The 18,608-nt window shown below is 46.2% G+C and overlaps 1 protein-coding gene across 2 annotated transcripts in view; it reads left to right on the top strand.

Moving 5' to 3' along the window:
* The window catches only part of LOC101040877 (class I histocompatibility antigen, B alpha chain-like), a 361,503-nt gene extending 346,133 nt beyond the window's left edge, over positions 1–15,370 (top strand). For both annotated transcript variants that reach the window (XM_074398292.1, XM_074398293.1), the window contains exon 8: positions 15,052–15,370. In XM_074398292.1, coding sequence (XP_074254393.1) covers positions 15,052–15,056 — 5 coding nt within the window. In that variant the 3' untranslated portion in view covers positions 15,057–15,370. The remainder of the gene's footprint in view (positions 1–15,051) is intronic.
* The last annotated feature ends 3,238 nt before the right edge of the window (positions 15,371–18,608 follow it).

The raw sequence follows: 18,608 nt of genomic DNA on the forward strand, positions 1-18,608 counted from the left end.
GTTGATTGGAGTGGATGAGCAGCAGTCAGAAAGTGCACCGGAGTCCTTGGCAAAACACATGCCTCCAGAAGGTGAAGATAAACCTTACAGAGCTTCAGGAGTGGCCACGGAACAAGTGGCCCCACTTGTTTTATGAGTGAACAAGTGCAAAGTGTTTAAGGGAACTCAGGTGCATCCCCTCTGAGGTAAAATACAAACTGTCTTATCTTGCATCCTCACCAGAAGGAAGGAAGCACACTACCTGAAGAGCCTCTGAGTTCTGACACCACATTCCACATCTAGGTATGTTGCTCTGGCCCAAACTCTAGGTGACTTAGGAGGAGGCCAGCTTCAAGTGGGGCCTACACAGGAAAGGACCCTGCAGCAGATCCAGGTCGTGGTGCAAGCAGCCACCATCCCTCAGACTCCCTGGTGCTGGTGGTGCCAGTGGTGGGGAAAAACTCAGAATGGAGCTGAGCCAGGGAGGGCCTGGGATTCTGCAGTAAGATCACGTCATCCACAGCAGAGACACAGTCCCCTGTTAGAAGTAATTTTTAATATTACTGGTCCTAATTTTATAGACTGCTTGACCACAAAACACCAAGGGACTATGTGCTTCCAAGTGCCTGTGTGACTCACAAAGTCAAAGATTCACAGGCCCAACAGCATCCATCATGAGGTGAAAATGGCCCACCTGGGTTGAGTTGAATCCCATGTTGACACCTTCAGAAAACACCCAAGTCTGAAGTGGCACCGAACAACCAAACAGACAATGGAAGTTAGCCGGCCCTCACCGTGGGTCAGCCCAGGCCTGGTAGGATGGACTCATGAATGGAGCAAGCACAGTGGCAGGCATGGAGCTACATATGGGACAGAAGCACTGACTTCCCCCTACCAAGGCAGACCCAGCTGCTACCACCTCTGAATGTCCAACTCATCAGCATTTGAGGCCCATGATGTGCTCTAGTGGGGCACTATTTCTTTAGGTGACTAGCCTCTAAGTAACAAGGTGACTCCATTTAGACACTTCCATCCTGGAAAGGCCACAGGTTCATCTTCACAGGGTTAGGCCCCTATTCCATGGGGAGGTTTCCTGTCCTGCTCTCAGACACTCAGTCAGCACCACTCTCTGGGTGCTGTTACATTCCTGATTTGCAGGCTGGGTGGTGTTCCCAGCTCATTGTCTGCCAGAAAGACCAGCTTGACAGGGAAAGTTTCAGCGTTTCCATGGTTGTGGGTTCCACTAATCCTATCACAATCTGCACCACCCAGGGGTTGCCAGCTACAAGGAATGCTGGACAGGTCTTCTACAGTGCCAGCCTGGAGGAAGCACTCTGAGGGGTGGGTGCCATCTTTCAGGACTTGGTGCATTGTTTGAATCAGAGACGTCTCTACAGTGCTGTGTTCTCAACAGGAAGAACATGTGGGTCCAGAAATCAAAAGGTGGAAGCAGGTATGGCTCCATGTCCAATCTCTTAGTGTAGCAGGAACATCCGTGAGAAACAGAGCTCCCGAACACCAAACGGGGAAGGAAAGAGTTTATTATTACAGCCAGGAGCTGAGTTTAGATATATTATCGCTCGGCTCCCGGCCATAATAATAAACCATTTCCTTCCCCATTTGGTGTTCCAGAGCTCCAGGCATCTGGGATCAACTTCCCCTTTGACTACCACCCTGCATTTCAGTGGAAAAAAGGCTGACCGACTGGTGCCTCCAGATTCACCTTCCTGTAGGTGGCAGTCTTGGTCTTGGGGAAACTCTCCGGAAGGCATTGTTTTTACTTAAAACAAGATCAAACCCGAAAACTTTTCACATGTGAGTCCTAAAGCTGTAAATCTGCACATGTAATTTCTAAGGCTGTATACCTAAGATTCTTCCACGTGTAATATCTAAAGTATAAGCCTATATAAAGGCAGAAGCTTCCTCTGTTAGACAAGTTGAGTTTAGGCAAATTATCACTTGGCTCCCAGTCATAATAATAAACCCTTTCCTTCCACCTTTGGTGTTCCAGAGCTGTTTCTCGTGGCCACTCCTGCTACATTTTATCCACCCACTGGGGTATTTTGCACGTTTTATCTCCCAACACTGGGCTGTGCAGGGTGGGAGGTCCTGGTTTCCACAGGAGGGTACCCTTCAAAGGAGACAAAAGACAGCCCACTGAACTACACATTATGGTTTTGTCACCAGAGAAGGTTAGACAGTGTGTGCCCAGAGACCAGCTGGTGAGAAGAGGAGTCTCCTCCCCTCCAGGCCCAGGTAATAGACCCTCATCCCCAGGAGGAGGCATGGCTCCTTTCACACAGTGAGGGCGGAAGTGTGTGTAGAAACCAGAGATCACCTGGGGGTCTTCTGGTCCCCATGCCCCACTGTAAGTGTGAGCAGAATCATCCAGCAATTCAGCCTGAAACAATTTGATTTCTAAAGGCAAACACTTGTCAGGGCAGAAGGTTTGAGTCACACTCCTGGGTAATCTCCCAACGCCCTGCTCCTGTGCTCTGACATCCTCTGTAGCATTGCTGCTGAGGACCCTGCTTCCCATGGGCTGCTCCCAACCAGTGATGGGTCACACCAGTGACACTAAGGCAGGACATACCTGGTGTGGGCCAGGATGGCCAGGGGCAGACCAGTGCTACTTCTAGTTAAATGATTACAAGCTTGCTTTTATTTGTTATACACTGAGATTTGTGCCACAGATCAAATACTGAATTAAGAAAACTCTAAACTATGGTGCAGTAAAATAAAAATTGTTTAAGGTCTGTAAAAAGAGAAATTGAGTGGTAACAGCAGGCCTGTAGTAAAGACCATCTGAGAGTGCTTTAAAAACGCGGAACGCTGCTGTGTGGTTGCAAGGCAGCAAAGACGGCTTTGGTCCCAGGACCGCTTCCCAACATAGGGTCTGCATGAGGGTCTCGTAAAGAGGGCTTGTGCAGGAGCTCTGGGAAGGAATGTAGACTCACAAGACTTGAGAGGGTCTTTGCAGATGGAAGCTTGTCCGGGACAGATATAACCAGAACGCCACAGGCTCTGCCTGTGTTCTCAGAATATGGAGTAATTCTAATTGCTCTGTGTCCACATTGCTGGGGAGATAAAAGCCCCTTGATGCATTGTATGTGGTCAGACCTTATGGAGCCTTATCCACTGTGCCTCTTTACAGATGCACCTTGATAAACAATGGGTGATAAAACTCAGTGTCCTAAGTTAGCATTTCTTAGAAGAAACACATTTGCTATTGAATGCTACAGACTCAGGCTCTCCCCCTGGCCATCTTCCTTTTCATCCCCTCTCCCCACAGCTGGGAAGATTAACAAGATAATGCACCTAATAAAACAGTGTGGAGCCCAGAGCTGAATGCCAACGTGGTCACCCCTGTGCTACAGTGTGTTGGTTCCCTGGAACCATACTGTGAAATTTCATTGTTGTCTTCATTTTATTTCATTTCTCACTCCCTGGTCACCACCAGGACTCAAGGCACCCACGTATAGAGTTGGGGCTGGCTCCCACCACCCGGGAGACAGGGGATTCCTCTGATGGCCAGCTGTGGCTCCAGGACTCCTCCATGGCCTTGCTCAACTCCCCTTAGATTGTCTGTGGTCTAGGACAGGTCCAAGGAACCTTCTCTGCTTCTGTCCATCACTTACATCTTCATCTGTGTCCTTTCCCAGAGTAACCTACCATTCTCACTGTGTCATCTGACAGGTGTGTCCCCTAATAAAATGCTGTAACTATAATCCAACAGCAGCACTTGCTTTTTGGAGAATTTGGATGACAAAATCATTTTCATCTGTGCACCAGTGACCTCTTACTACAATTTGTAAAATCCTCTTGTTTATTCAATTTCTTCTACCTGCAGTGGCTCCATTTTGCTGGCATTTGTATTATGCTTTTGAGTTAGGTGATGTTTGTTGATTTAAGTCGTGAAATTTGGGGATAGTCTGTTACACAGCAAAGGACAACTAATGAAGCCCTCTTACATTTTCATTATTCTCTAGAGGTTATCCACATCTGTTTTATTTCCCCCCATTTTTATACTATTAGCAATGCCTGGGGTTTCTAGTTTCTCAAAGCCTATTCTTTTCTTTATTTTAGTTTCTTCTCTCCGTTGTTCCTTTCCTTTTTCCTTCCTTCTGTCTCTCCCTCCCTCTTTCTTTTCTATTTTCATTCAAACTTTCACCCTCTCTTTTTATCACTCCCTTTTCTGCCCTTTCCTCCCTTTTCCCCTTCCTTCTTTTCTTCTTGCACTCCTTCCTCCCTTCCTCCTTCTTTCCCTCCCACACTACAGATAACTCCAGTACACAGTGTGCACCATGGGAAAATAAATGTATGATTTATTTGCTGTACAGGAAGAATAAAAGCCAGCAATATATCAAACCCAATATATCAAACCCAAATATTAGTTAGTTTGGCTATATATATATATATATATATATATATATATATATATATAGCAAAAATTTTAAAGAAATGCAAAGGAATAATAATCACAAGACTCAGGATGGAGTCTCCTTCTGGGAGATGGGAATGGGCAGCAGCCCAGGGTAGCTTTACAGGTTCTGTGTTTTACAACAGTGCTGGACACCTTGATAGTTACTTGATTAAAATGCTTTAAACAGAGTTTTTCAAATTAACATATACCTGGTTTTTGTAGAAGGGAAAGAGAAAAGAATACCAAAGTTCACTGCAAGAATCCTTAAGAAGAATTACTTACATGGGAAGAAAACCACAGAGAATTGGAAGGAGCCATGTGACAGAGAGGACCAGGACGCCATGAAAATGGCCTTGGCTAGAAATAGGTCATTTGATCCTTGAATCACTGGCATCTTCCTAGATTTTCAAGTATATAATGTTCAATCTGATGTGCAAGGTAATTCAGCTTTGCAAAGGATTTGATGTTATATTTTATCATACATACAACTGAATTAAACTTTTACAGACTTGGAAATGCACATCATTGATCAAAATAAATGAAACCACAAAATAGTGGAAATGAATAATCAGTGATGGAATAGCAAATATGAATGGAAAACAAAAGAGGATTGCAAAAAATTAAAAGAAAAAACACTTCAGATGCAAATAATAGCAGTGCTATTTAGAATCCTAGTGGTGTGCAAATCACTTCTATCACATCTCATTCAATACCAGAACAAAAGATGTTTATTATAGAATGCCCACTGAAGAGCCAGTTTTTGAAAAAACTTGTTTCTCAATTTGAACTAACAATTTCTGGTTACTCCATCAAACCAAAGTTATTGGCACCATGCTAAGCTAGATGTGTTGACTGAAGTATGAGATTCACATTTTGTAAATGAAAAGCAATCTGATTAGGCAATTTGGCAATGTTTTTCTAAGTGAAAGTAAGTTTACAAGAGAAGTAAAGAAACAAAAAAGCACTCTTCCACAGACAGCAGATAGAGCAGCGTTTGTTGCTGTTGTTGTTTTGTTTGTTTGTTTTGTTTTTTAGTGTAGGCAAATGTTTTATGAAGACGACATTTCAACAAGAAAATTGGCACCTGGGACACACCTCCACTAAATTTGAGACATCTTAGACAAAACAGACTTATTTTCAAGGCATTATTTTTATGGCACTGAAGTCTTGGAACTATTTGATCTAGTTACTCCATGTTCTCAACTGTGTTAACTCATTGAAGAGAACATTGTTGTTATTAAAGGTATTTGTGTTAAAACGCATGCTTTGAATGAAGAGACCACCCCCTCAAATAGGCTTTGTGTGAGCTTTGTGTTTATTCACATGCGTGCCGGTGAACTGAGGCTGAAAAGGGCATCAGCAAAGGGCTGTGGGATAGAAGTTGGTTTTATACATTTGGAGTGGGCAGTGGAAAGTTACAGAAGTTACTTTACGGTGGTTTTTTGCAAGCTGGGAGGGGGTTGTAGGGTGTGGAGTCAGGAGATTGGGACAAGGTTAGTTACAAATTCCAATGGCCTTGTCAATTCAGGCAGGAATAAGAAACTATAGAAGAATGTCAAAGGTTAGTTAGGTACCACGGGGGTTAATTGTTCTTCCTTCCGGCTACTTCAGGTTTACTAATTCTGGAAGGCCCTCCAGAGGTGTATGTGCATTTTATGAGGATCACCATGAAATCCAAGGCACAGTCAGACCTACAATTTGCAAGAAAAACTCAGAGATATTGTTGAATCTCCTTTCTCTGTCTCAAACGGATTTTTCCTCAGCACCCAAGGCTCTGTGATGTCTTAAACTTTTGATCATTAATTTAAAAAGAGAAGCTTATCACATAATTAGAAAAAAACTATTTTAAAATTCATATGGATCCAAAAAAGAGCTTGTATAGCCAGGAGAATTTTAAGCAAAAAGAACAAAGTTGGAAGCATCAGGCTACCTGACTTAAAACTATACTGCAAGGCTACAGTAACCAAAACTACATAGTAATAGTACAAAAACAGGCACATAGACCAATGGAACAAAATAGAGAACTCAGAAGTAAGACCGCACATCTACAACCATTTGATTTTCAACAAACTGACAAAAATAAGCAGTGGGGAAAGGATTCTCTATTTAATACATGCTGTTAGGGAAGTGGCTGGCCATATTCAGAAAATTGAAACTGGGTCCCTTCCTTACACCTTACACAAAAAGTAAGTCAAGATGGATTAAAGGCTTAAATATAAAACTCAAAACTATAAAAACCCTGGAAGAAAATCTAGGCAATAACATTCAAGGCATAGGCATAGGCAAAGATGTTATGATGAAATTGCCAAAAGCAACTGCCACAAAAGCTAAAATTGACAAATAGGATCTCATTAAACAAAAGAGCTTCTGCACAGCAAGAGAAACTATCTTCAGTGTGAACAGACATCCTATAGAACGGGAGAAAAAATTTTCAATATATCTTTGGACAAAGGACATGAACAGACACTTCTCAAAAGAAGACATACATGCAGCCAACAAACATATTTTTAAAAGCTGAACATCACTGATCATTAAATGCAAATCAAAACCACAATGAGATATCATCTCATGCCAGTCAGAATGGCAATTACTAAAAAGTCAAGAAACAACAGTTGCTGCCAAAGTTGCAGAGAAATAGGAATGCTTTTACACTGTTGGTAGAAATGTAAATTGGCTCAACCATTGTGGAAGACGGTGTGCGATTCCTCAAAGATTTAGAATCAGAAACACCATTTGACCTAGCAATCCCATTACAGGGTATATACCCAAAGGAATAGAAATCATTCTATTATAAAGACAGATGCATGTGTGTGTTCACTGCAGCACTATTCACAATAGCAAAGCCATGGAATCAACCCAAAGGTCCATCAACGATGGACAGGATAAATAAAATATGATACATCTACACCATGGAATGTTATGCAGCCATGAAAAGGAATGAGATCAAGTCCTTTACAAGGATATGGATGAAGCTGGAAACCATTATCCTTAGCAAACTAACACAGGAACAGAAAACCATACACTGCATGTTCTCATGTACAAATGACAGCTGAGCAATGAGAACACAGGGACACAGGGAGAGGAACAACACACACTGGGGCCTGTTGTGGGAGGGTGGTAGTGGGGGGAGCATTAGGAAAAATACCTAATGCATGCCAGGCTTCATACCTAGGTGATGGGTTGATAGGTGCAGCAAACCACCATGGTACATGTTTACCTATGAACAAACCTACACATCCTGCACGTGTACCCTAAACTTAAAATGAAATAAAATTAAAAGACAAGGTTAAAACATTATTTAAAATTGAATCGAAAGAGTTTAAACCATGTTAAAGAAAAATAATTAGATGAAAGAAGATTTTGATTTACAAAATCCTGAGAGAATACTTTTAATTTTGCTTTCAACATATATGCAAATGCTTTAATACCGCTCCCTTCCAGAGGTGCAGCTTACTTCCCTCTCTTGAGCGTGGCTTGGACTTAGCAATGCACTTCCGATATGGCCTGGCTCTATGTTCCTACCTAAATTTCATCTTAAATTTTTGTGTGAATTATAATCCTTCCATATTGAGGAAGGGTCCACAAAGGAGGTGACTGGATTATTGGGATGGTTCCCACATGCTGTTCTTTTATTTACTTTTAAGATGGAGCTTCCCTCTCATGCCCAGGCTGGAGTGCAACGGCACAATCTTGGCTCACCACAGCCTCCGCCTCCTGGGTTCAAGCAATTCTCCTATCTCAGCCTCCAGAGTACCTGGGATTACAGGAGTGTGGCACCATGCCTGGCTAATCTTTGTATTTTTAGTAGAGACAGGGTTTCACCATGTTTGGTTGGGCTGGTCTCGAACTCCTGACTTCATGATCTGCCCACCTCAGCCTCCCAAACTGCTGGGATTATAGGCATGAGCCACCACACCCTGCCCCGATGCTGTTCTAATGATAGTGAGTGAATTCTCATGAGATCTCATGGTTTTATAAGGGGTTCCCCCTTCAATCTGCATTTCTCTTTCCTACCACCACGTGAAAAATGTGTTTACCTCCACTTCTGCCATGGTTGTAAGTTTCCTGGGGCAGCCTTCTCAGCCATGCAGAACTGTGAGTCAATTAAACCTCTTTCCTTTATAAATAAACCAGTCTTAGGTATTTCATTATAGCAGTGTGAGAACCAGGTAATACAACTTCCAACAGATAGCGCAGATGAGATAACACTTTGTGACTCTGGATGTAGAACATAAAACTCACTGTGGCTTCTACTTTCTCTCTCTCTGTCTCTGGGATCATGAGCTCTGGGGTAAGCCAGCTGCTGTACTATAAGCTGCCCTGCAGGAAGGTCCAAGTAGCTAAGAACTGAGGTCTTCTGAGACCAGACAACAAGAAACTAGGCCTTTTCCAACAGCCATGTGACTGAGCCATGTTTCACGTGAATCCTCAGCCCCAGGGAAACGCTCAGATGATGCAGCCCTCGGCTGACAACTAGACTACAACCTTGTGAGAGGAACTGAGCCAGAAGCACTCAGGGAAACCTCTCCTACATTGCTTAGCATTGGAAACTGTGGGAGATGATGAGCATTTGTTGTTTTGAGCTGCTAAGTTTTATACAATTCGTTATACAATAGTAAATAACTAATTTTCCCAAGAAAGTATGTATTATTATACATTAATTTCCATTTGCTCTAAATTTATCATCATCATTATTATTTTTGAGACAAGGTCTCACTCTGTCACCCAGGCTGGAGTGCGGTGGCATCATCACCATGCACTGCAGTGTCGACCTCCTGGGCTCAAGGGATCCTGTGACCTCAGCCTCCTGAGTGTCTAGGACTACAGGCATGAACCACCACGCCTGGCTAATTTTCTAATTTTTCTTATAGTGATGTGGGTTTAACAATGTTTCCCAGGCTGATCTTGAATTTCTGGAGTCAAAAAAATCTGCCTTCCTCTGCTTTCCACAGTGCTAGGATTGCAGGCGTGAGCCATTACACCAGACCTAAATTAGCTATAAGATATTAAACATGTAACTTACTTGTAAAAGGTAAGGAGAATTTCCATGGCTGAAGAGGATGCATTTTATTAACGTTCACAATGATCACTCTACTTTAACTTCAATTTCTAACTGTGTCTCAATTAAACACAAAAGGAAGATCCAATCCTTGCTAGGCTGATTCTATGATGGCCCCGACAACCACCTCCTGGTCATTCACCTTCCCCTAGTTATTCAACTAACTCTAATGTAGGTGCTGCTGTGAAGGGATTCAACAGATATAATTAAGGGCCTCAATTAGTTCACTTTAGGCTGAGTTTATCCTGCTTGGACAGTCCTAATCAGTTGAGCCCTTGAAAGGACTGGGTTCTTCCTTAGCATAGAGATTCGAAGTGTGAGAGGGATTCAGCCTGAGGGGTTTCCTCCACTGTGGGCTTTGAAAATGAAGGGAGAGTGTAGGCAAGAACACTGGTGGGCACCAGAAATTGAACACAGCCCTCCCTGTTCTCTACCTTGACAGCCAGAAAGGAACAGGGACCTCAGTCTTACAGCTGCCAGAAACTGCATTCTGCCACCTCTGTAAAAACTTGAAGGAGGATTCAAAATGAAAACACAGCTTTGGAAAGTCCAGAACAGAGATTCCATCCACATCTTTGCCCAGACTTCTGACTAAGGAACTATAAACAGCTCAATGGGTATTGCTTGGCCAGGAGTGGTAGTGCACGCCTGTGATCCTAACATTTGAGGAGCTGACAGAGGAGAATGACTTGCAGCCAAGAGTTTGAGACCAGCCAGGATAATGTAGTGAGACACTTGTCTCTACATTTATTTTTTTAATTAGCTGGGCATGGTGGCTGCAATCATAGCTGCTCTGAAGACTGAGGCAGTAGGGTCCCTTGAACCCAGGAGTTTGAGGCTGCAGTGAGCCATGATCATGCGACTGCACTTCACCCTGGATGACAGAGGGAGACTCTGTCTCTAAAAATAAATAAAGCAACAATAAATGGGTGTTGTTTAAAGCCAACGTTTGTGATAATTTGTTACCCAGTCTTATAAAATTCACACATAGGTTCAACAGACTCATGAAATAAATTGATGAATTGATATCCACACTAGTTACATAAAATAAAATCTGTTTTAATTTTCTCGGCGTTTTAACATTCTGTAATTTTCTGTGGTCAATTTTAATACACTTATATTTCAATCACTCAGTCAAAAAAAATAATTTAGTGCCTACACTGAACCAGGTATGCCCTCATATATTCATGTGCCTGACATTCTAGAAGGTTCACAAGATTGAGGTGGAGCCACTGGATTGTTTTAAGGGGAGAAATGACACATTCTGAGTATCAGTAGCAGGACCACTGTGGAAAGAACAGTCATGTAGCAGGTAACAGGACAGTGCCAAAACCACTATTCAGGAGTGACAGGGTGGTGTAGAATAAAGGGAGAGGAGGGCCTTAGGGATGAGAGGGACAGAAGAAAGGGCTGGAGAAGCAGGAGGTGAGGAGAAGGAGCAGAGGAAAGAATTTGAAAGCAGCAGAATTCCTAGGTTTATAGATTTTTAATACATCCAACTACAGAGCCTGTCAGGGTGTTCTACGCAGTTGGCCTTTAATACCTCACGTAGGTCTGCCTAAAAACGAATTGTTTTTATGTTAATTAGCTCTAAAAAATACTGAGTGTTCCTATAAAATAAACACACCACTTAGATGTGGACACTTCCTAAAAACAGGCAGTGCATGAGCACTGGTGAGGGGCATGGTTACTGCCTTGAACACTTGAGACTGTGAGGTGAATGAAGTCTGTACTGGCTCCTGGTTGCAACATGCAGTAACACAGTGTGCTGCTTTGTATTGAGGAGATGTTCTGGACCTCAGGGCTGTGGAGTGAGGGTAAATTCAAAATACAACAAGCGGGAGTCACAGATACATTGGGAAAGTGAAACGGGAGATTTTTAAGTCCTGTTGTAATGCTTTCAGACACATTTACATATGAAGGGGCCAAAGTCACATTTTTTAACAATTAGGTTCCCGATTATTCAGGAGTTATCAAGATTCTGCTGCCCACTGTAGTTAATAAACAGAAAGCAAACAGGTCCCTATGCTATCTCATGCTCTCAGGCAAAATTTTTTCTAGATTTCAACAACAACAACAACAACAACAAAACAAAAAGTCCTGTCTCTGCTCCTCCATTCCGAGGGTGAGCACACTCTGGCACTAAGCTTCCTGGAGTGAGTTTTCTTCTAGAAGAGTCCAGGGGGACAGGAAAGGAGTGGGAGGCAGGGAGTCCAGTTCAGGGACCGGGACGCAGGGATGAAAAGTGAAGGGAGAGGGACGGGGCCCATGCTGAGGGTTTCTCTCTGGTTTCTCAGCAGCTCCTGGGCCAAGACTCAGGGAGACATTGAGACAGAGCGCTTGGCACAGGAGGAGCGGGGTCAGGGCGAAGTCCCAGGGCCCCAGGCATGGCTCTCAGGGTCTCAGGTCCGGAAGGCGGTGTGTGGATTGGGAGGCTCAGCGTTGGGGATTCCCCGTCTCCGCAGTTTCTCTTCCTCTCCCAACCTGTGTCGGGTCCTCTTTCCTGGATACTCACGACGCGGACCCAGTTCCCACTCCCATTGGGTGCCGGGTTTCTAGAGAAGCCAATCAGCGTCGCCGCGGTCCCGGTTCTAAAGTCCCCAGTCACCCACCCGGACTCAAGAGTCTCCCCAGACGCCGAGGATGGCGGTCATGGCGCCCCGAACCCTCCTCCTGCTGCTCTCGGGGGCCCTGGCCCTGACCCAGACCCGGGCGGGTGAGTGCGGGGTCGGGAGGGAAACGGTCTCTGCGGGGAGGAGCGAGGGGCCCGCCCAGGGGGGGCGCAGGACCCGGGGAGCGGCGCCGGGAGGAGGGTCGGCGGGTCTCAGCGCCTCCTCGCCCCCAGGCTCCCACTCCCTGAGGTATTTCACCACCTCCGTGTCCCGGCCCGGCCGCGGGGAGCCCCGCTTCATCGCCGTGGGCTACGTGGACGACACGCAGTTCGTGCGGTTCGACAGCGACGCCGCGAGTCAGAGGATGGAGCCTCGGGCGGCGTGGGTGGAGCAGGAGGGGCCGGAGTATTGGGAGGAGCAGACACGGAGAGTCAGGGACACCGCACAGATTAACCGAGTGAACCTGCGGATCGCGCTCGGATACTACAACCAGAGTGAGGCGGGTGAGTGACCCCGGCCCGGGGCGCAGGTGACGACCTCTCCGGGTTCCCTGCTGACGGCCTGGGTCGCCCTGAGTCTCCGGGTCCAAGATCCACCCCGATTCTGCGGGACCCGCCCAGACCCTCGGCCCGGGAGAAACTTGGGCACCTTTACCTGGTTTCATTTTCAGTTGAGGCAAAAATCCCTCGGGTGGGGCGGGGGCGGGGCTCGGTGGGCGGGGCTGACCGCGGGGCCGGGGCCAGGGTCCCACACCATCCAGAGGATGTTTGGCTGCGACCTGGGGCCTGATGATCGCCTCCTCCGCGGGTATGAACAGCAAGCCTACGACGGCAAGGACTACATCGCCCTGAACGAGGACCTGCGCTCGTGGACGACCGGGCACGTGGCGGCTGAGATCACCAAGCGCAAGTGGGAGGCAGACAATGTGGCGGAGCAAGTGAGAGCCTACCTGGAGCGCGAGTGCCTGGAGTGGCTTCGCAGATACGTGGAGAAAGGAAAGGAGACGCTGGAGAGCCCAGGTACCAGGGGCCAGCGGGAACCTCTCTGATCGCCTGTAGACCTCCCAGGCTGGCCGTGCAGAAGGAGGGGAGGAAAATGGGACCAACACTAGAATATCGCCCTCCCTCCGGTCCTGAGGGAGAGGAATCCTTCTGGGTTTCCAGATCCTGTACCAGAGAGTACCTGAGGGCCTGCCCTGTTCTTCGATACAATTAAGGCTTGCAGTCTCTGACGGAAAGGAGGGGAAGTCAATCCCTGGAATACTGATCAGGGGTTCCCCGTGACCCCACAGCAGCGTTGGGCACCAGGATTTTCTTCTCCTGCCTTGTCCTCTGCCTCACACTCAATGTGTGTGGTGTGGAGCGGGGCGGGGGGTGTCTGACTCTAGCTCCTCTGAGTTTTTTGGCTTCCACTCAGATCAGGACCAGAAGTCCCGGATCCCCCCTGAGACTAGAACTTTCCAAGGAACAGGACATTATCTCAGGTGCCTGTGTCCAGGCAGGTGTCTCTGTTCTGTGCTCCCTTCCTTACTCCAGGTGTCCTGTCCATTCTCAGGATGGTTACATGGGAGCTGTTGGGGTGTCCCATGAGAGATGCAAAGTGTCTGAATTTTCTGACTCTTCCCTACAGAGCCCCCCAAGACACATATGACCCACCACCCCATCTCTGACCATGAGGCCACCCTGAGGTGCTGGGCCCTGGGTTTCTACCCTGCGGAGATCACACTGACCTGGCAGCGGGATGGGGAGGACCAGACCCAGGACATGGAGCTGGTAGAGACCAGGCCCACAGGGAATGGAACCTTCCAGAAGTGGGCAGCTGTGGTGGTGCCTTCTGGAGAGGAGCAGAGATACACATGCCATGTACAGCATGAGGGGCTGCCTGAGCCCTTCACCCTGAGATGGGGTAAGGAGGGAGATAGGAGTGTCATGTCTTTTAGGGAAACCAGGAGCCCCTCTGGAGACTTTTAGCAGGGTTGGGCTGGGACCTGGGATCAGGGCCCCTCACCTTCTCCTCTTTTCCCAGAGCCGCCTTCCCAGCCCACCATCTCCATCATGGACATCATTACTGTCCTGGCTGTCTTTGGAGCTGTAGTCACTGGAGCTGTGGTCGCTGCTGTGATGTGGAGGAGGAAGAGCGCAGGTGAGGAAGGCGTGAGGAGTGGGGTCTGAGATTTCTTGTCCCACTGAGGGTTCCAAGCCCCAGGTAGAAGTGTGTCCTGCCTGGTTACTGGGAAGCATCATCCACACACATGAGCCGACCCAGCCTGGGCCCTGTGTGCCAGCACTTACTCTTGTGTAAAGCACCTGTGACAATGAAGGACAGATGTATCACCTTGATGACTGTGGTGATGGGGACCTGATCCCAGCAGTCACAGTTCACAAGTGAACTTCCCTGCTGAGGACAGTCCTTAGGAGGGCAGTTGGTCCAGGACCCACAGCTGCTTTCCTTGTTTTTCCTGATCCTTCCCTGAGTCTTTAGTCACACATTTCTGGAAACTTCTCTGGGTTCCAAGACTAGGAGATTTCTCTAGGACCTCATGGACCTGCCACCTTTCTGAGCCTTTTTTATCTGTAGGAAGAAGATATTTTCTTCCTACAAATAAAAAAGGAGGAAGCTACTCTCAGGCTGCAAGTAAGTATGAAGGAGGCTGATCAATGAGATCATTGGGATATTGTGGTCGGGAGCCCATGGGGGAGCTCACCCAGCCCGCAATTCCTCCTCTAGCAGCATTTCCTGTAGGCTCTGACGAGGTTCTGTTTTTGTTCTACCCCAGGCAGTTCCCAGCACTCTGATGCATCTCTCACAGCTTGTAAAGGTGAGATCCTGGGAGGAGAGGGGGCTGATGTGTGTGGGTTGTTGGGGGGAACAGTGAACACAGTTGTGTTATGGGGTTTCTTTGACTTGGATGTATTGAGCTGGTGATGGGTTGTTTCAAGTGTGACTGAAACAAATTTGTTAAAAAAATTTTTTTATAGTGTGAGACAGCTGCCTTGTGTGGGACTGAGGCAAGATTTATCCACACTATCCATTTAGGACTTCAAGAACCTTGACTTCTCTTACTGCAAAGGCATCTGAATGTGTCTGTGTCCCTACAGGCATAATGTGAGGAGGTGGGGAGACCAGCCCAGCCCCGTGTCCACCATAACCCCTTCCCCACACTGACCTGCGTTCCTTCCCGGTCACCTTTCCTGTTCCAGAGACCTGGGGCTGGGTCGGCTCCATCTCTGTCTCAACTTCATGGTGCACTGAGCTGTAACTTCTTACTTTCCTATTAAAATTAGAATGTGAATATAATTTACTTCTTCAAATTATTTCTGTGAGAGATTGATGGGTTAATTAAAAGAGAAGATTCCTGAAATTTGAGAAACAAAATAAGCGAAAGACCTGAGAACCTTCCACAGTCCACGTGTTTCTAGTGCTGATTTGTTGCAGGGGAGGGAGTAGATGAGGCTGTGCCCAGTGGGTGCTCAGGCCACTGTGCGATTTATGTGGTCACTGCTTGGCTGTGTCATCTTTGCTGCTCCATTGTCCTTAGCCCTTCAGTAGACCCTTTCTTGTCCCACCACAACCTGTGGTCACAGGGACTTGGATGTCACCTGTGGTGGTCTCTATACATAAAAGTCCTTGTGGTATCATGAGACACATTTTCAGTCCCCTTTTCCTCTCGCCCTCCTTCCAGGTCTCTTCCAGGACTGTATTTTCCGTATTTTTCCAAACCTTCATAAAGCAGATTCTGATACTTGCAGAGAGGAGGGCGCCCGTAGTTTCTCATCGTAGGTAACTTTGTTGGAACTGCTTCTGCTCTCTCTCCTACTCTTCTTCCTGCCTGAGCTGTAGTAATCCTAGTGCTGCCTCCAATCCAAACTCATGGATTTATAAAGCAGTCTAACTTATATTCATATGTGGTTGGAAAATTGGAGCCATAAGCCTAGGGTTATCTTTCCTGAAGAGAAAAACATGGTTGTGTGCTGCAGCGTGCAGGAGGGTTGGTGTGGGAGGAAGGAGGAGGGAGGGAGGGAGGGGACACACGCAGCCCTGGGGAGAAAAGCTCTGGCAGCACTGATGTCAGTGTGAGATGACGTTGTTCTGTAGCTGCCACAAAACAGCATTTGGCCTGAGGCTACATTAATAAAGATATTGCCTTTAGAATAGGGAGGTGCCCTACAGTGATCATTCATTCAACTGACATTTATTGTTTGCTAGGTATGTGATTGTTTTTGCATTTAGAAAACATCATTAAAGTAAAAATAGAAAAGTTTCCAACCTTCTGGTGTATACATCCAAGATGGAAGCTTGTCCAACCTACAGCTTGCAGGCTGCATGTGGCCCAGGACACCGTTGAATATGAAGACGTTTTTGCTTATCTGTGGTGGCAGATATCATAAAAATTATTCATGTACTTTTTTTTCTTTCTTTGATTATTTTCTGCTCATCAGCTGTCATTAGTGTATTTTATGTGTGGCTCAAGACAATTCTTCCCATGTGGTCCAGGGAAGCCAAAAGAATGGACCCCTCTGTGGGCAGATGATAGATACAGTACAAGCAGAGTAAGAACAGAAAATGCTTGAGTGAGAAGGTGGCAAATGCAGTAGGCAGGTGATCAGAGTGTGGGCTGTGGGGACAGGGAGTGGCTGCTGTGCTGGGTGGTCAGCATGAGCCTCCTTGCAAATGTGACCTTTGAGTGAAGAATTGAGGGATGTGAGGAGCTGTCCCCAAGGATGACTGGGAAAGCTCTTTTCAGGCAGGAACCTTCAGTGCAGATGCACTAGGGCAGGAAAGTGGTTCTATTATTTTCAGATTCTTTTTTGAGACAGGGTCTCTTCTGTCACCCAGGCTGGAGTGCATTGACACAATCATGACTCATTGCGGCCTTGAACTGCTGGCTCAGTTGATCCTTCTACCTCATCCCCCTGAGAAGATGGGACTACAGGTGTGCACCAGAATGCTCAGATAATTTTTGTATCTTTCGTAGAGATGGGGCCTCACCATGTTGCCCAAACTGGTCTCAAGTGATTCACCTGCCTCAGCCTCTCAAAGGGCAGAAACCACAGGTGCGAGCCACTGTGCCTGGCCAGTTTTTCTTTTACTCTCTCTACTTCCTTCATTTCTCAAAAGCATCTCAAACTCAGTGGGCCCAAAAGCAAAGTCAAACTCCATCAGAATATCCTTCTACTTCCCACTTTAAAACGTATCTTAAATCACAATTACTTACTACATGCAACCCTTTGGTTCACACTATCAATATACCTCACTTGAACTTAGAATTGGTTTTCCTCCTTCTGAATTTTTTTAAATCATAAAGTATTTCAAATAAACCACGTATTGCTTTATATTTTTTACTACATAAAAAGAATGAAGATCTGCTGGGTGCGGTGGCTTATGCCTGTAATACCAGCACATTGGGAGCCTGAGGGGGTTGGATCATTTGATGTCAGAAGTTCAAGACCAACCTGACCAACACTGTGAAATCCTGTCTCCACTAAAAACACAAAATTAGCCGGGCATGGTGGCGCATGCCTGTAGGCCCAGCCACTTGGGAGCCCGAGGCAGGACAATCACTTCCACCAGGAAAGGCAGAGGTTTCAGAGAGCTGAAGTCACACCATTGCACTCTGCCTGGGCAAAAAGAACAAAACTCTTGTCTAAAAAAGAAAAACAGAAGTACAGAGAGCTTCTGTACTTAAACATGGAATTGCTTTAAGTGTTTGGCATTCATTGTTCCCGTGCATGCCAGCAGCTTCTTACTGCAGACACCTGGGACTTGGTGTGGAGCAGCTGGAGTACGTTCTGCCCACACACAGGACAGGGGGCTGACAACCAAGGAGTGGGGGGATCAGTACTCCAGCTTTCTCCCCTCCGTGTCCCTGTATCTCAGCAGTGTGGAGCTTGTTACCAATGAGAACCCGCTCACTGACTTTAAACTGGTTTTCCTATCTTCTCAGCTCCATTTCTCCATACATAACTCAATTGATGATTTCTGGTATGATCTAGCAAATAAACTGCTTTCACTGAAATGTCAGCCTTGGAACCTGCTTTCGGTTCTCCAGTCAAAGACAGAAATATGTTCATTTTCCCATCACTGGACTTCCAGGTTGTTTTGAGTTTTCTTGCTGCTTACAATCAAGGCTGCATCATGTCTCCACAAACCTCTGGATACACACGAAAGAAGCTTTCAGTATTTCCCACGAGCGAAACTGCTTAGTTGAAGGGTATGTACATCTTCATCTTTAATGAATACTACCGACATTTGAAAAGCCTGGCAATGTCAAGGACTGCCGTGAGTGCCACGTGTGATAGGTGTGGAACAGCAGCTCACTGGAGCAGGTTCTGGGGACTCAGTTGGGGTCTTGGAGAGGCACTTGGTTTTAGCAAGAACGTTTCATAAATGGTATCTGATAGAGTCAAGATTCATGGGGAATAATTATCCATAGATCTAAAGTCAACAAAAGTCTTTTTTTTTTCTAATGGAAAATACACACTTTTTTTCTGGGACAGGGGGAACAACTTATAATACACCAGAAAACACCTTCATA

This window comes from Saimiri boliviensis, chromosome 4 (assembly GCF_048565385.1).
Source record: "Saimiri boliviensis isolate mSaiBol1 chromosome 4, mSaiBol1.pri, whole genome shotgun sequence".
Lineage (NCBI taxonomy): Eukaryota > Metazoa > Chordata > Mammalia > Primates > Cebidae > Saimiri > Saimiri boliviensis.